Here is an 18,689-nt window from a genome sequence, read left to right on the forward strand (position 1 = left end):
GCCATACTCCCGCTGGAGGCTTTGGTGGCTCCATTTAACATTCACTTTGATAACATGGCCGGAAGCAATCATCTGACTTGCAAATCTGCTAATTAATTAGTGATGTTTCGAGCCCCTAAACGAGCGCAGCATTTTGTCAGAGCAGGCGTTCCTCAGCAGAACAGCACGAGTTGGCTACCTTCTACCTGATCAACCGAGGTCGTATCCCACTTTCTGCCTAAACCTCATGGTACCAGAAGCTACCCCTCCCGAGCCCCACAAACACTCAGCTTGTGTCGGGCCACAAGAACAAAGGATTCGTTAGAATGGTGAAAGTCCATGGTGCTCGGCCCTACATCCCAGACATGTAAGGAAAGCTAAGACAATATGGTGGCTTGAAGAAAGGATCTCACTAACCGGAGGGCGGTACAGGTCTCCTGAGGGAAAGGGGACATCACACAAGACCAGGGTGTGATCGGGGGTCTCAGGCGTGTCTGGCAAAATACGCAAACTGGAACTCGCCAGCTCTAACACTGCAAAGGCCATCGATGTGACTGGTGGGGTCTGAACACAGGGCCCTCCACCACTGGGTGAGCAGAGAACCCCCGGCGCAGGCTCCCATACACAGGGCCCTCCACCACTGGGTGAGCAGAGAACCCCCGGCGCAGGCTCCCATACACAGGGCCCTCCACCACTGGGTGAGCAGAGAACCCCCGGCGCAGGCTCCCGTACACAGGGCCCTCCACCACTGGGTGAGCAGAGAACCCCCGGCGCAGGCTCCCGTACACAGGGCCCTCCACCACTGGGTGAGCAGAGAACCCCCGGCGCAGGCTCCCGTACACAGGGCCCTCCACCACTGGGTGAGCAGAGAACCCCCGGCGCAGGCTCCCGTACACAGGGCCCTCCACCACTGGGTGAGCAGAGAACCCCCGGCGCAGGCTCCCGTACACAGGGCCCTCCACCACTGGGTGAGCAGAGAACCCCCGGCGCAGGCTCCCGTACACAGGGCCCTCCACCACTGGGTGAGCAGAGAACCCCCGGCGCAGGCTCCCGTACACAGGGCCCTCCACCACTGGGTGAGCAGAGAACCCCCGGCGCAGGCTCCCGTACACAGGGCCCTCCACCACTGGGTGAGCAGAGAACCCCCGGCGCAGGCTCCCGTACACAGGGACCTCCACCACTGGGTGAGCAGAGAACCCCCGGCGCAGGCTCCCGTACACAGGGACCTCCACCACTGGGTGAGCAGAGAACCCCCGGCGCAGGCTCCCGTACACAGGGACCTCCACCACTGGGTGAGCAGAGAACCCCCGCCGCAGGCTCCCGTACACAGGGCCATCCACCATTGGGTGAGCAGAGAACCCCCGCCGTAAGCTCCTGTAAACAGGATACAACGCATAGTCGTGTCCGGTCCTACATCTTTATTGGTGCCAACTGAGAGAAACTGAAGATAAAGTCCATTCCTTACTATTATACTCCACATTCCGGGGGGCGGGGTTGTGACAACCTCTCAGTCCGGGTGATAATTGGGCTGGTTGTCAGTTGATACTGTTTAAGGGCTGCACAGGTAAATAATGCCAGTCCAGTAACTGCTCACACAAATGTCGTATACACCCCGCGCTCCATGTATACCAGCTGACCAGCGTCGTATACACCCCGCGCTCCATGTATACCAGCTGACCAGCGTCGTATACACCCCGCGCTCCATGTATAGCAGCTGACCAGCGTCGTATACACCCCGCGCTCCATGTATACCAGCTGACCAGCGTCGTATACACCCCGCGCTCCATGTATACCAGCTGACCAGCGTCGTATACACCCCGCGCTGCATGTATACCAGCTGACCAGCGTCGTATACACCCCGCGCTCCATGTATAGCAGCTGACCAGCGTCGTATACACCCCGCGCTCCATGTATAGCAGCTGACCAGCGTCGTATACACCCCGCGCTCCATGTATAGCAGCTGACCAGCGTCGTATACACCCCGCGCTCCATGTATAGCAGCTGACCAGCGTCGTATACACCCCGCGCTCCATGTATAGCAGCTGACCAGCGTCGTATACACCCCGCGCTCCATGTATAGCAGCTGACCAGCGTCGTATACACCCCGCGCTCCATGTATAGCAGCTGACCAGCGTCGTATACACCCCGCGCTCCATGTATAGCAGCTGACCAGCGTCGTATACACCCCGCGCTCCATGTATAGCAGCTGACCAGCGTCGTATACACCCCGCGCTCCATGTATAGCAGCTGACCAGCGTCGTATACACCCCGCGCTCCATGTATAGCAGCTGACCAGCGTCGTATACACCCCGCGCTCCATGTATAGCAGCTGACCAGCGTCGTATACACCCCGCGCTCCATGTATACCAGCTGACCAGCGTCGTATACACCCCGCGCTCCATGTATACCAGCTGACCAGCGTCGTATACACCCCGTGCTCCATGTATACCAGCTGACCAGCGTCATATACACCCCGTGCTCCATGTATACCAGCGTCATATACACCCCGCGCTCCATGTATACCAGCGTCATATACACCCTGCGCTCCATGTATACCAGCTGACCAATGCCGTATACACCCCGCGCTCCATGTATACCACCTGACCAGCGTCATATACACCCCGAGCTCCATGTATACCACCTGACCAGCGTCATATACACCCCGCGCTCCATGTATACCAGCTGACCAGCGTCGTATACACCCCACGCTCCATGTATACCACCTGACCAGCGTCATATACACCCCGCGCTCCATGTATACCACCTGACCAGCGTCATATACACCCCGCGCTCCATGTATACCAGCTGACCAGCGTCGTATACACCCCACGCTCCATGTATACCACCTGACCAGCGTCATATACACCCCGCGCTCCATGTATACCACCTGACCAGAGTCATATACATCACTTCACAGATTTCCAGGTTTTGGAGGGAGAGGAGAATCAATATGAGAGCAGGCGCTGAACGTGAGGAGGAAGCAGCGAGACATTTACACATCGACCAGTCATTTTCTGTGTTTTACGCCGGCAGCGCTCGTCCTGATGCCCCCTCCCCCGAACACTGTTTACAATATTCTACTCCCCAAACCGAGCAATTATCTCCCGGCATCCGGTGAATGCTGGCAGCGAGGGGCAGCCACCCACAACCACTTGGCACCCATCAGCCTCTGACGTGGGAGAGCAGGCTGTAGGAGCATCACGTGTGCCGGCAGCTGCCCTCTGCGAATCCATATTTGACGGCGTTAGTGCCCCTTGTGTCCATATATTATGTATCAACGTGTGCGTCGCCCCTCCTCACCACGAGCCCTGCCGCTACCAGGAAGGAAGTTGGATTTCTCCAGCTCCCATACATCAGGGTATAGGATGGAGCAGTGTGATGGAGGCCCTGAGTCGAGGGGGGGCAGGGGGCATCATACATTGGGGTATAGGACAGAGCAGTGTCATGGAGGCCCTGTATCGAGAGGGGGGGCAGCATACATTGGGGTATAGGACAGAGCAGTGTGATGGAGGCCCTGGGTCGAGGAGGGGGGCACCATACATCAGGATATAGGACAGAGCAGTGTGATGGAGGCCCTGGGTCGAGGAGGGGGGCACCATACATCAGGATATAGGACAGAGCAGTGTGATGGAGGCCCTGGGTCGAGGGGGGGGGGGGCACCATACATCAGGATATAGGACAGTGCAGTGTGACGGAGGCCCTGGGTCGTGGGGGGGGGGGGCACCATACACCAGGGTATAGGACGGAGCAGTGTGACGGAGGCCCTGGGTCGAGGGGGGGGCTCCATACATCAGGGTATAGGATGGAGCAGTGTGATGGAGGCCCTGGGTCGAGGGGGGGGCACCATACATCAGGGTATAGGATGGAGCAGTGTGATGGAGGCCCTGGGTCGAGGGGGGGGGGGCACCATACATCAGGGTATAGGATGGAGCAGTGTGACGGAGGCCCTGGGTCGAGGGGGGGGGGGGGGCACCATACATCAGGGTATAGGATGGAGCAGTGTGACGGAGGCCCTGGGTCGAGGGGGGGGCACCATACATCAGGGTATAGGATGGAGCAGTGTGATGGAGGCCCTGGGTCGAGGGGGGGGCACCATACATCAGGGTATAGGATGGAGCAGTGTGATGGAGGCCCTGGGTCGAGGGGGGGGCACCATACATCAGGGTATAGGATGGAGCAGTGTGATGGAGGCCCTGGGTCGAGGGGGGGGGGGCACCATACATCAGGGTATAGGATGGAGCAGTGTGATGGAGGCCCTGGGTCGAGGGGGGGGGGGGCACCATACATCAGGGTATAGGATGGAGCAGTGTGATGGAGGCCCTGGGTCGAGGGGGGGGGGGGGGCACCATACATCAGGGTATAGGATGGGGCAGTGTGACGGAGGCCCTGGGTCGAGGGGGGGGGGGGGGCACCATACATCAGGGTATAGGATGGAGCAGTGTGACGGAGGCCCTGGGTCGAGGGGGGGGGGGCACCATACATCAGGGTATAGGATGGAGCAGTGTGACGGAGGCCCTGGGGCGGGGGGGGGGGGGGCACATACATCAGGGTATAGGATGGAGCAGTGTGATGGAGGCCCTGGGTCGAGGGGGGGCACCATACATCAGGGTATAGGATGGAGCAGTGTGATGGAGGCCCTGGGTCGAGGGGGGGGGGGGGGCACCATACATCAGGGTATAGGATGGGGCAGTGTGACGGAGGCCCTGGGTCGAGGGGGGGGGGGCACCATACATCAGGGTATAGGATGGAGCAGTGTGATGGAGGCCCTGGGTCGAGGGGGGGGGGGGGCACCATACATCAGGGTATAGGATGGAGCAGTGTGACGGAGGCCCTGGGTCGAGGGGGGGGGGGGCACCATACATCAGGGTATAGGATGGAGCAGTGTGACGGAGGCCCTGGGTCGAGGGGGGGGGGGCACCATACATCAGGGTATAGGATGGAGCAGTGTGACGGAGGCCCTGGGTCGAGGGGGGGGGGGGCACCATACATCAGGGTATAGGATGGAGCAGTGTGACGGAGGCCCTGGGTCGAGGGGGGGGGGCACCATACATCAGGGTATAGGATGGAGCAGTGTGATGGAGGCCCTGGGTCGAGGGGGGGGGGGGGCACCATACATCAGGGTATAGGATGGAGCAGTGTGACGGAGGCCCTGGGTCGAGGGGGGGGGGCACCATACATCAGGGTATAGGATGGAGCAGTGTGACAGAGGCCCTGGGTCGAGGGGGGGGGGCACCATACATCAGGGTATAGGATGGAGCAGTGTGACGGAGGCCCTGGGTCGAGAGGGGGGGCACATACATCAGGGTATAGGATGGAGCAGTGTGATGGAGGCCCTGGGTCGAGGGGGGGGGGGGCACCATACATCAGGGTATAGGATGGAGCAGTGTGACGGAGGCCCTGGGTCGAGAGGGGGGGCACATACATCAGGGTATAGGATGGAGCAGTGTGATGGAGGCCCTGGGTCGAGGGGGGGCACCATACATCAGGGTATAGGATGGAGCAGTGTGATGGAGGCCCTGGGCACCATACATCAGGGTATAGGACAGTGCGGTGTCATGCAGGGACGGTGGGCGCACGGTCCGGCCTCACACAGCAGTTATGGATGATGGATGCGGCAGCAGGACGTACATCTGCTCCGCCGCTGCCCCACATTAAATCCTGATACCTCATTAATAACCCCCCTCCCCCCAGAGATGTGGCAGTCGCAGCGCGGAAACGTACGGAAATCTCAGCAGCAGAGCGACCACCACAACGTAAAGGAAATCAGACAGGACAAGGCAGAGCCGAGTGTGCGCGGCCATAAAGAAAGGTGTCACTACATGTCTGGGTGCAGGGAGAGGAAGAAGCCCTTCTCCGAACAGAGTGTCAGCTCACAGGACAAGACAGCGGAGCCAGTGGTCAGCCATCACCCCCCCATCGGCCCCAACGTCCACGTAACCTCCGGATCATACACAGGGCACCCCCGATACTAATACACCCCCACTACACAGGGCACCCCCGATACTAATACACCCCCACTACACAGGGCACCCCCGATACTAATACACCCCCACTACACAGGGCACCCCCGATACTAATACACCCCCACTACACAGGGCACCCCCGATACTAATACACCCCCACTACACAGGGCACCCCCGATACTAATACACCCCCACTACACAGGGCACCCCCGATACTAATACACCCCCACTACACAGGGCACCCCCGATACTAATACACCCCCACTACACAGGGCACCCCCGATACTAATACACCCCCACTACACAGGGCACCCCAATACTAATACACCCCCACTACACAGGGCACCCCAATACTAATACACCCCCACTACACAGGGCACCCCAATACTAATACACCCCCACTACACAGGGCACCCCAATACTAATACCCCCCCACTACACAGGGCACCCCAATACTAATACACCCCCACTACACAGGGCACCCCAATACTAATACACCCCCACTACACAGGGCACCCCAATACTAATACACCCCCACTACACAGGGCACCCCAATACTAATACACCCCCCACTACACAGGGCACCCCAATACTAATACACCCCCACTACACAGGGCACCCCAATACTAATACACCCCCACTACACAGGGCACCCCAATACTAATACACCCCCCACTACACAGGGCACCCCAATACTAATACACCCCCCACTACACAGGGCACCCCAATACTAATACACCCCCCACTACACAGGGCACCCCAATACTAATACACCCCCCACTACACAAGGCACCCCAATACTAATACACCCCCCACTACACAAGGCACCCCCGATACTAATACACCCCCCACTACACAGGGCACCCCCGATACTAATACGCCCCCACTACACAGGGCACCCCAATACTAACAGCCCCCACTACACAGGGCACCCCAATACTAACAGCCCCCACTACACAGGGCACCCCAATACTAACAGCCCCCACTACACAGGGCACCCCAATACTAACAAACCCCACTACACAGGGCACCCCAATACTAACAGCCCCCACTACACAGGGCACCCCAATACTAACAGCCCCCACTACACAGAGCACCCCAAAACTAACAGCCCCCACTACACAATCATATACAGGACACTACAAAACTAACACCCCCCAATACTAATACACAGGCCCCCCCAATACACAGGACACACCCGATAGTAATGCACAAGGCACCCCAATACTAACACCCCCACTACACAGGGCACCCCAATACTAATACCCCAGCTGCCCCCCCAATACTAACAGCCCCCACTACACAGTCATACACAGGGCACCCCAATACTAATACACCCCTATACTAATACCCCGGGCCCCCTCGCCCCCCCAATACTAACAGCCCCCACTACACAGTCATACACAGGGCACCCCCCGATACTAATACACAAGGCACCCCAATACTAGCTACACCCCAATACTAACACCCACTACACAGGGCACCCCAATACGAACACCCCCACTACACAGGGCACCCCAATACTAATACACCCCCATACTAATACCCCAGCCGCCCCCCAATACTAGCTACACCCCAATACTAACACCCCCACTACACAGGGCACCCCAATACTAATACACCCCCATACTAATACCCCAGCCGCCCCCCCAATACTAGCTACACCACAATACTAACAGCCCCCACTACACAGTCATACACAGGGCACCCCAATACTAATACACCCCCCCCCAATACTAACACCAGGGGTCCCTTCCCCCCCCCCCCTTCCATACTAACAGCCCCCACTACACAATCATATACAGGACACCACAAAACTAACACCCCCCCAATACTAATACACAGGCCCCCCTCCACTACACAGGACACCCCCAATACTAACTACACCCCAAAACTAATACCCCAGGCCCCCCCAATACTAACAGCCCCCACTACAGTCACAGGGCACCCCAATACTAATACACCCCGGGCCCCATTGCTCCCCCTCAATACTAACAGCCCCCACTACACAGTCATACACAGGGCACCCCAATACTAATACACCCCCCAATACTAACAGCCCGGGCCCCCCCCCCAATACTAACAGCCCCCACTACACAGTCATACAGGACACCCCAATACTAATACCCCCCACTACACAGTCATATACAGGACACCCCCAATACTAATGCCCCCCCCACTACACAGTCATATACAGGACACCCCAATACTAATGCCCCCCCCCACTACACAGTCATATACAGGACACCCCAATACTAATACCCCCCCCACTACACAGTCATACACAGGACACCCCAATACTAATACCCCCCCCACTACACAGTCATACAGGACACCCCAATACTAATACCCCCCACTACACAGTCATATACAGGACACCCCCAATACTAACACCCCCACCATTACACAGTCATATACAGGACACCCCCAATACTAACACCCCCCACTACACAGTCATATACAGGACACCCCAATACTAACAACCCCACCATTACACAGTCATATACAGGACACCCCCAATACTAATACCCCCCACTACACAGTCATATACAGGACACCCCCAATACTAACACCCCCCACTACACAGTCATATACAGGACACCCCCAATACTAATACCCCCCCCACTACACAGTCATATACAGGACACCCCAATACCCCCCACTACACAGTCATATACAGGACACCCAATACCCCCCCACTACACAGTCATATACAGGACACCCCAATACCCCCCACTACACAGTCATATACAGGACACCCAATACCCCCCCACTACACAGTCATATACAGGACACCCCAATACTAATACCCCCCCACTACACAGTCATATACAGGACACCCCCCCAATACTAATACCCCCCACTACACAGTCATATACAGGACACCCCAATACTAATACCCCCCACTACACAGTCATATACAGGACACCCCCCCAATACTAATACCCCCCACTACACAGTCATATACAGGACACCCCCCCAATACTAATACCCCCCCACTACACAGTCATATACAGGACCCCCCCCAATACTAATACCCCCCACTACACAGTCATATACAGGACACCCCAATACTAATACCCCCCACTACACAGTCATATACAGGACACCCCAATACTAATACCCCCCACTACACAGTCATATACAGGACACCCCAATACTAACAACCCCACCATTACACAGTCATATACAGGACACCCCAATACTAATACCCCCCCACTACACAGTCATATACAGGACACCCCCCCAATACTAATACCCCCCACTACACAGTCATATACAGGACACCCCAATACTAATACCCCCCACTACACAGTCATATACAGGACACCCCAATACTAACAACCCCACCATTACACAGTCATATACAGGACACCCCAATACTAATACCCCCCCACTACACAGTCATATACAGGACACCCCCAATACTAACACCCCCCACTACAGTCATACACAGGACACCCGCACTCACTGGTAGTTGGAGCTGTTCCAGTGCACAGCGTGCCGGTTGGCTGCGGCTCCGGCTCCGGTCCCGGGCAGCAGGGAGAGCAGAGGCAGCAGCAGCGAGAACAGAGCCATCCTAGAGCCGCACCGAGCAGCGCACTGCCACCACCGCGCCGGGGACGCGCCGCTCGCCCCCGCCACTCCGCCCACATCGCGCAAGACACGCCCACACCTGCTCAGCGTCCCGCTACGTGACAGACGACTGGGATTCCCGCGCTAACCGGAGCGGAGCCCGGAGGTCATGTAACCGTGTGTACCGACATATACAGCCCGGAGGTCAGATATATACCTCATATATACCATGTGTACCTATATATACAGCCCGGAGGTCATGTATACCGTGTGTACCGACATATACAGCCCGGAGGTCAGATATATACCTCATATATACCATGTGTACCTATATATACAGCCCGGAGGTCATGTAACCGTGTGTACCGACATATACAGCCCGGAGGTCAGATATATACCTCATATATACCATGTGTACCTATATATACAGCCCGGAGGTCATGTATACCGTGTGTACCGACATATACAGCCCGGAGGTCAGATATATACCTCATATATACCATGTGTACCGACATATACAGCCCGGAGGTCAGATATATACCTCATAATACAGCCCGGAGGTCAGATATATACCTCATATATACCATGTGTACCTATATATACAGCCCGGAGGTCAGATATATACCTCATATATACCATGTGTACCATAGGTGTGCGCAGCCTATTGCATTAGGGTGTGCACCCTAAAGCACAAACACACGCCGCTCGCGCGCGTGTGTATATATATATACACACACACACATATATATACACACACACACACAAATACACTAAGGGGTATCAGGGTACATTATTATACAGGAGTAATATAACTGAGGAGGGCTATCAGGGACATTATACAGGGGTAATATAACTTATATTATATAAGTTATATTACCCCTTCATCATGTCCCCTGAGATAGCCCTCCTCAGTTATATTGCCCCTGTATAATAATGTACCCTAATACCCCTTAGTTTTACCCCCTGTATAATTTACCCTGATCCTTCAGTTATATTACCCCCTGTAATTTACCCTGATACCCCTCAGTTATACAGTATCATATAACTGAGGGGTATCAGGGTACATTATACAGGGGTGTAATTGAGGAGGGGTAGCAAGCAGCAGGGAACATACAGGGCAGATTCCAGTGGTGTAGCGTGGGTTGTTAGCACCCGGGGCAAGCCAAGTATTTCTCCCCCCAAATCTGTGGACACGCCCCTTTTTACAAATAATGCAGATGTCACCTGCAGTTCTATGTAACACCACAGATAACACAGTGATAACTGAGTACAGATAGTGTAGCAGATATCACCTGCAGTCCTATGTAACACCACAGATAACACAGTGATAACTGAGTACAGATAATGTAGCAGATGTCACCTGCAGTCCTATGTAATACCACAGATAACACAGTGGTAACTGAGTACAGATAATGTAGCAGATGTCACCTGCAGTCCTATGTAATACCACAGATAACACAGTGGTAACTGAGTACAGATAATGTAGCAGATGTCACCTGCAGTCCTATGTAATACCACAGATGACACAGTGGTAACTCTCTGAGTACAGATAATGTAGTAGATATCACCTGCAGTCCTATGTAACACCACAGATAACACAGTGATAACTGAGTACAGATAATGTAGCAGATGTCACCTGCAGTCCTATGTAATACCACAGATAACACAGTGGTAACTGAGTACAGATAATGTAGCAGATGTCACCTGCAGTCCTATGTAATACCACAGATGACACAGTGGTAACTCTCTGAGTACAGATAATGTAGCAGATGTCACCTGCAGTCCTATGTAATACCACAGATAACACAGTGGTAACTGAGTACAGATAATGTAGCAGATGTCACCTGCAGTCCTATGTAATACCACAGATGACACAGTGGTAACTCTCTGAGTACAGATAATGTAGTAGATGTCACCTGCAGTCCTATGTAATACCACAGATGACACAGTGGTAACTCTCTGAGTACAGATAATGTAGTAGATGGGTATGAGGCCCCAGAATTCAGAACACGCACAGTGTGACCTGAAGTCTGGGACCGGACTGCGGCAGTGTGAGCTAAATCCTATAGCCACCCCCCCCAGATATGTGGATGGACATTACATATAATGGTGCACACTATACAGTAGAGTACAGCAGCACATACCTGTTACATCCAGTGACGTCTCCTGTGATGTAGACCTTCCTCAACGTCTTCATTCGGAGATACCTTCTTTCAGCCGCGTCTCTGCAGAGTTTCACAGAAAAATGTTTAGATTTCTCACTTTACTATCCTCCTCAGATAACAGACCTCCCCTCCACCCGTAGTGCCCATAAGTATAATGCCCTCCGTATAATTATAATATATACTGGCCCCTCTGTGTTGTTATTATTCTTAATATTATAATGGCCCCCTCTGTATTAGGCTCCATTCACACGTCCGCAAAATGTGTCCGCATCCATTCCGCAATTGTGCGGAACGGGTGCAGACCCATGCATTCTCCATGGGGACGGAATGGATGCGGAAAGCACACAATGTGCTCTTCGCATCCGCATTTCCGGAGCGGCCTGCCGAACTTCCGGTCCGCGGCTCTGGAAAAAAATAGAACATGTCCTATTCTTGTCCGCAGCTGTAGACAAAAATAGGCTGTTCTATAAGGGTGCCTGGCGGGTGTATTGCGGATCCGCAAAACACTGCAGACTTGTGAATGAACCCTAATAGTAATAATTATGGCGCTCTTCAGCCCCTCCAGCATACAGTCCCATGTAAAATACATCACTCCTTGCCTTCAGCCCCTCCAACATAGTCCCATGTAAATAATATCACCCTTCCTCTCTTCGCTGCCTGCCTTGAGCCCCTTCAGCATACAGTCCCATGTAAAATACATCACGCCCTGCCTTCAGCCCCTCCAACATACAGTCCCATGTAAAATACAAAACTCCCCCGGCCTTTAGCCCTTCCAGCATACAGTCCCATGTAAAATAATATCACCCCTCCTACCTTCAGCCCCTCCAGCATACAGTCCCATGTAAAATACATCACTATCTCTGCCTTTAGCCCCTCCAGCATACAGTCCCCAGGTAAAAAATATCACTTCACCCCCTCTCTTTAGACCCCTCTAACCTTAATCTGCTCCTCTCTGCAACTTGCTCTGTTGAATTTCCTGCATATATTGAGGCCCCGCCCCCTGTATGAAGAGACTCCGCCTCTTTCCCGACATCATACCTCCCTAGAGCAAATCCATTCTAGCGCTCTACTGTCTCATAGGCTTCAGACCCTTAGCCTGAAGCCTATGTGAAGGATCGCATCAGGAGTTGGCAGATGGCAGTGCAGCACGGAGGTGATGATTAGGGTGTGCCCAGGCACACCCGGCACACCCCGTGCGCACGCCTATGATGTGTACCGACATATACAGCCCGGAGGTCAGATATATACCTCATATATACCATGTGTACCTATATATACAGCCCGGAGGTCAGATATATACCTCATATATACCATGTGTACCGACATATACAGCCCGGAGGTCAGATATATACCTCATATATACCATGTGTACCTATATATACAGCCCGGAGGTCATGTATACCGTGTGTACCGACATATACAGCCCGGAGGTCAGATATATACCTCATAATACAGCCCGGAGGTCAGATATATACCTCATATATACCATGTGTACCTATATATGCAGCCCGGAGGTCATGTGTACCTATATATACAGCCCGGAGGTCAGATATTTACCTCATATATACCATGTGTACCGACATATACAGCCCAGGGGTCATGTATACCGTGTGTACCGACATATACAGCCCGGAGGTCAGATATATACCTCATATATACCATGTGTACCGACATATACAGCCCGGAGGTCAGATATATACCTCATAATACAGCCCGGAGGTCAGATATATACCTCATATATACCATGTGTACCTATATATACAGCCCGGAGGTCATGTGTACCTATATATACAGCCCGGAGGTCAGATATTTACCTCATATATACCATGTGTACCGACATATACAGCCCGGAGGTCATGTATACCGTGTGTACCGACATATACAGCCCGGAGGTCATGTATACCGTGTGTACCGACATATACAGCCCGGAGGTCAGATATATACCTCATAATACAGCCCGGAGGTCAGATATATACCTCATATATACCATGTGTACCGACATATACAGCCCGGAGGTCATGTATACCGTGTGTACCGACATATACAGCCCGGAGGTCAGATATATACCTCATAATACAGCCCGGAGGTCAGATATATACCTCATATATACCATGTGTACCTATATATACAGCCCGGAGGTCAGATATATACCTCATATATACCATGTGTACCGACATATACAGCCCGGAGGTCAAATATATACCTCATAATACAGCCCGGAGGTCAGATATATACCTCATATATACCATGTGTACCTATATATACAGCCCGGAGGTCATGTGTACCTATATATACAGCCCGGAGGTCAGATATTTACCTCATATATACCATGTGTACCTACATATACAGCCCGGAGGTCAGATATTTACCTCATATATACCATGTGTACCGACATATACAGCCCAGGGGTCATGTATACCGTGTGTACCGACATATACAGCCCGGAGGTCAGATATATACCTCATATATACCATGTGTACCTATATATACAGCCCGGAGGTCAGATATTTACCTCATATATACCATGTGTACCGACATATACAGCCCGGAGGTCAGATATATACCTCATAATACAGCCCGGAGGTCAGATATATACCTCATATATACCATGTGTACCTATATATACAGCCCGGAGGTCATGTGTATTTATATATACAGCCCGGAGGTCAGATATTTACCTCATATATACCATGTGTACCGACATATACAGCCCGGAGGTCAGATATTTACCTCATATATACCATGTGTACCGACATATACAGCCCGGAGGTCATGTATACCGTGTGTACCGACATATACAGCCCGGAGGTCAGATATATACCTCATAATACAGCCCGGAGGTCAGATATATACCTCATATATACCATGTGTACCTATATATACAGCCCGGAGGTCAGATATTTACCTCATATATACCATGTGTACCTATATATACAGCCCGGAGGTCAGATATATACCTCATAATACAGCCCGGAGGTCAGATATATACCATGTGTACCTATATATACAGCCCGGAGGTCAGATATTTACCTCATATAGACCATGTGTACCTATATATACAGCCCGGAGGTCATGTGTACCTATATATACAGCCCGGAGGTCAGATATTTACCTCATATATACCATGTGTACCGACATATACAGCCCGGAGGTCAGATATTTACCTCATATATACCATGTGTACCGACATATACAGCCCGGAGGTCATGTATACCGTGTGTACCGACATATACAGCCCGGAGGTCAGATATATACCTCATAATACAGCCCGGAGGTCAGATATATACCATGTGTACCTATATATACAGCCCGGAGGTCAGATATTTACCTCATATATACCGTGTGTACCGACATATACAGCCCGGAGGTCAGATATATACCTCATAATACAGCCCGGAGGTCAGATATTTACCTCATATATACCATGTGTACCTATATATACAGCCCGGAGGTCAGATATATACCTCATATATACCATGTGTACCTATATATACAGCCCGGAGGTCATGTATACCGTGTGTACCGACATATACAGCCCGGAGGTCAGATATATACCATGTGTACCTATATATACAGCCCGGAGGTCAGATATATACCTCATATATACCATGTGTACCTATATATACAGCCCGGAGGTCAGATATTTATCTCATATATACCGTGTGTACCGACATATACAGCCCGGAGGTCGTGTGTACTGACATATACAGCCCGGAGGTCAGATATATACCTCATATATACCGTGTGTACCGACATATAAAGCCTGGAGGTCAGATATATACCTCATATATACCGTGTGTACCGACATATACAGCCCGGAGGTCATGTATACCGTGTGTACCGACATATACAGCCCGGAGGTCATGTATACCGACATATCCAGCCCGGAGGTCAGATATATACCTCATATATACCATGTGTACCTATATATACAGCCAGGAGGTCAGATATTTACCTCATATATAACGTGTGTACCGACATATACAGCCTGGAGGTCAGTTATATACCATGTGTACCTATATATACAGCCCGGAGGTCAGATATTTACCTCATATATATTGTGTGTACCGACATATACAGCCCGGAGGTCATGTATACCGTGTGTACCGACATATACAGCCCGGAGGTCAGATATATACCATGTGTACCTATATATACAGCCCGGAGGTCAGATATTTACCTCATATATATCGTGTGTACCGACATATACAGCCCGGAGGTCATGTATACCGTGTGTACCGACATATACAGCCCGGAGGTCAGATATATACCTCATATATACCGTGTGTACCGACATATACAGCCCGGAGGTCATGTATACCGTGTGTACCGACATATAAAGCCCGGAGGTCAGATATATACCTCATATATACCGTGTGTACCGACATATCCAGCCCGGAGGTCATGTATACCGTGTGTACCGACATATACAGCCCGGAGGTCATGTATACCGACATATCCAGCCCGGAGGTCAGATATATACCTCATATATACCATGTGTACCTATATATACAGCCAGGAGGTCAGATATTTACCTCATATATACCGTGTGTACCGACATATACAGCCTGGAGGTCAGTTATATACCATGTGTACCTATATATACAGCCCGGAGGTCAGATATTTACCTCATATATATTGTGTGTACCGACATATACAGCCCGGAGGTCATGTATACCGTGTGTACCGACATATACAGCCCGGAGGTCAGATATATACCATGTGTACCTATATATACAGCCCGGAGGTCAGATATTTACCTCATATATATCGTGTGTACCGATATATACAGCCCGGAGGTCATGTATACCGTGTGTATCGACATATACAGCCCGGAGGTCAGATATATACCTCATATATACCTTGTGTACCGACATATAAAGCCCGGAGGTCAGATATATACCTCATATATACCGTGTGTACCGACATATACAGCCCGGAGGTCATGTATACCGCGTGTACCGACATATACAGCCCGGAGGTCATGTATACCGACATATACAGCCCGGAGGTCAGATATATACCTCATATATACCATGTGTACCTATATATACAGGCAGGAGGTCAGATATTTACCTCATATATATCGTGTGTACCGACATATACAGCCCGGAGGTCATGTATACCGTGTGTACCGACATATACAGCCCGGAGGTCAGATATATACCTCATATATACCGACATATACAGCCCGGAGGTCATGTATACCATGTGTACCGACATATACAGCCCGGAGGTCAGATATATACCATGTGTACCTATATATACAGCCCAGAGGTCAGATATTTGCCTCATATATACCGTGTCTACCTACATATACAGCCCAGAGGTCAGATATATACCTCATATATACCGTGTGTACCTACATATACAGCCCGAAGGTCATGTATACCGTGTGTACCGACATACAGCCCGGAGGTCAGATATATACCTCATGTATACCATGTGTACTGACATATACAGCCCGGACGTCAGATATATACCTCATATATACCCTGTGTACCGACATATACAGCCCGGAGGTCAGATATATACCTCATATATACCGTGTGTACCGACATATACAGCCCGGAGGTCAGATATATACCTCATATATACCGTGTGTACCGACATATACAGCCCGGAGGTCATGTATACCGTGTATACCGACATATACAGCCCAGAGGTCATGTATACCGTGTGTACCTACACATATACAGCCCGAAGGTCATGTATACCGTGTGTACCTACATATACAGCCCGGAGGTCATGTATATCGTGTGTACCTACATATACAGCCCGGAGGTCAGATATATACCGTGTGTACCTACATATACGGCCCGGAGGTAAGATATATACCTCATATATACCTTGTGTACCTACATATATTGCCCGGAGGTCAGATATATATTATATACCTCATATATACCATGTGTACCTACATATAAGGCCCGGAGGTCAGATATATACCGAGTCTGGAGGTGATATATTCCATGTGAACCTTATTTATACTGAGCCTAGAGGTCTAAATATACAGTATATGCCAGAATTTCTGAATCCAAAGGCCATGTATACTGAGCCCGGAGGTCATATGTATCACATATATAAGGTGCGTCCATCACTGATAATTGGTTCCGGAGCCCAACAATGTCATCCCAAAATAATAAGACGTATAAGGTAAGTCGATGGGTACAACAGACAGGGATAGGTGCTGGGAGATGTAAGTCACCTTCTAGGGTGAGGGCAGGATCTTCTTCAGGGTTTTGCATAGCACATACACTGCGTGCAGAATTATTAGGCAAATGAGTATTTTGACCACATCATCCTCTTTATGCATGTTGTCTTACTCCAAGCTGTATAGGCTCGAAAGCCTACTACCAATTAAGCATATTCGATGATGTGCATCTCTGTAATGAGAAGGGGTGTGGTCTAATGACATCAACACCCTATATTAGGTGTGCATAATTATTAGGCAACTTCCTTTCCTTTGGCAAAATGGGTCAAAAGAAGGACTTGACAGGCTCAGAAAAGTCAAAAATAGTGAGATATCTTGCAGAGGGATGCAGCACTCTTAAAATTGCAAAGCTTCTGAAGCGTGATTATCGAACATTCAAGCGTTTCATTCAAAATAGTCAACAGGGTCGCAAGAAGCGTGTGGAAAAACCAAGGCGCAAAATAACTGCCCATGAACTGAGAAAAGTCAAGCGTGCAGCTGCCAAGATGCCACTTGCCACCAGTTTGGCCATATTTCAGAGCTGCAACATCACTGGAGTGGCCAAAAGCACAAGGTGTGCAATACTCAGAGACATGGCCAAGGTAAGAAAGGCTGAAAGACGACCACCACTGAACAAGACACACAAGCTGAAACGTCAAGACTGGGCCAAGAAATATCTCAAGACTGATTTTTCTAAGGTTTTATGGACTGATGAAATGAGAGAGAGTCTTGATGGGCCAGATGGATGGGCCCGTGGCTGGATTGGTAAAGGGCAGAGAGCTCCAGTCCGACTCAGACGCCAGCAAGGTGGAG

General features: G+C 51.2%; 1 protein-coding gene across 1 annotated transcript in view; it reads right to left on the reverse strand.

Moving 5' to 3' along the window:
* Positions 1-9,561, reverse strand: part of EFNA3 (ephrin A3) — a 59,008-nt gene extending 49,447 nt beyond the window's left edge. The window contains exon 1 of the mRNA XM_040412306.1: positions 9,415-9,561. Within this exon, the coding sequence (XP_040268240.1) occupies positions 9,415-9,521 (107 nt within the window). The 5' untranslated portion in view covers positions 9,522-9,561. The remainder of the gene's footprint in view (positions 1-9,414) is intronic.
* Between the last annotated feature and the right edge of the window lie 9,128 nt (positions 9,562-18,689).

Source organism: Bufo bufo, chromosome 11 (genome assembly GCF_905171765.1).
Source record: "Bufo bufo chromosome 11, aBufBuf1.1, whole genome shotgun sequence".
In the NCBI taxonomy this organism is placed as follows: Eukaryota; Metazoa; Chordata; class Amphibia; order Anura; family Bufonidae; genus Bufo; species Bufo bufo.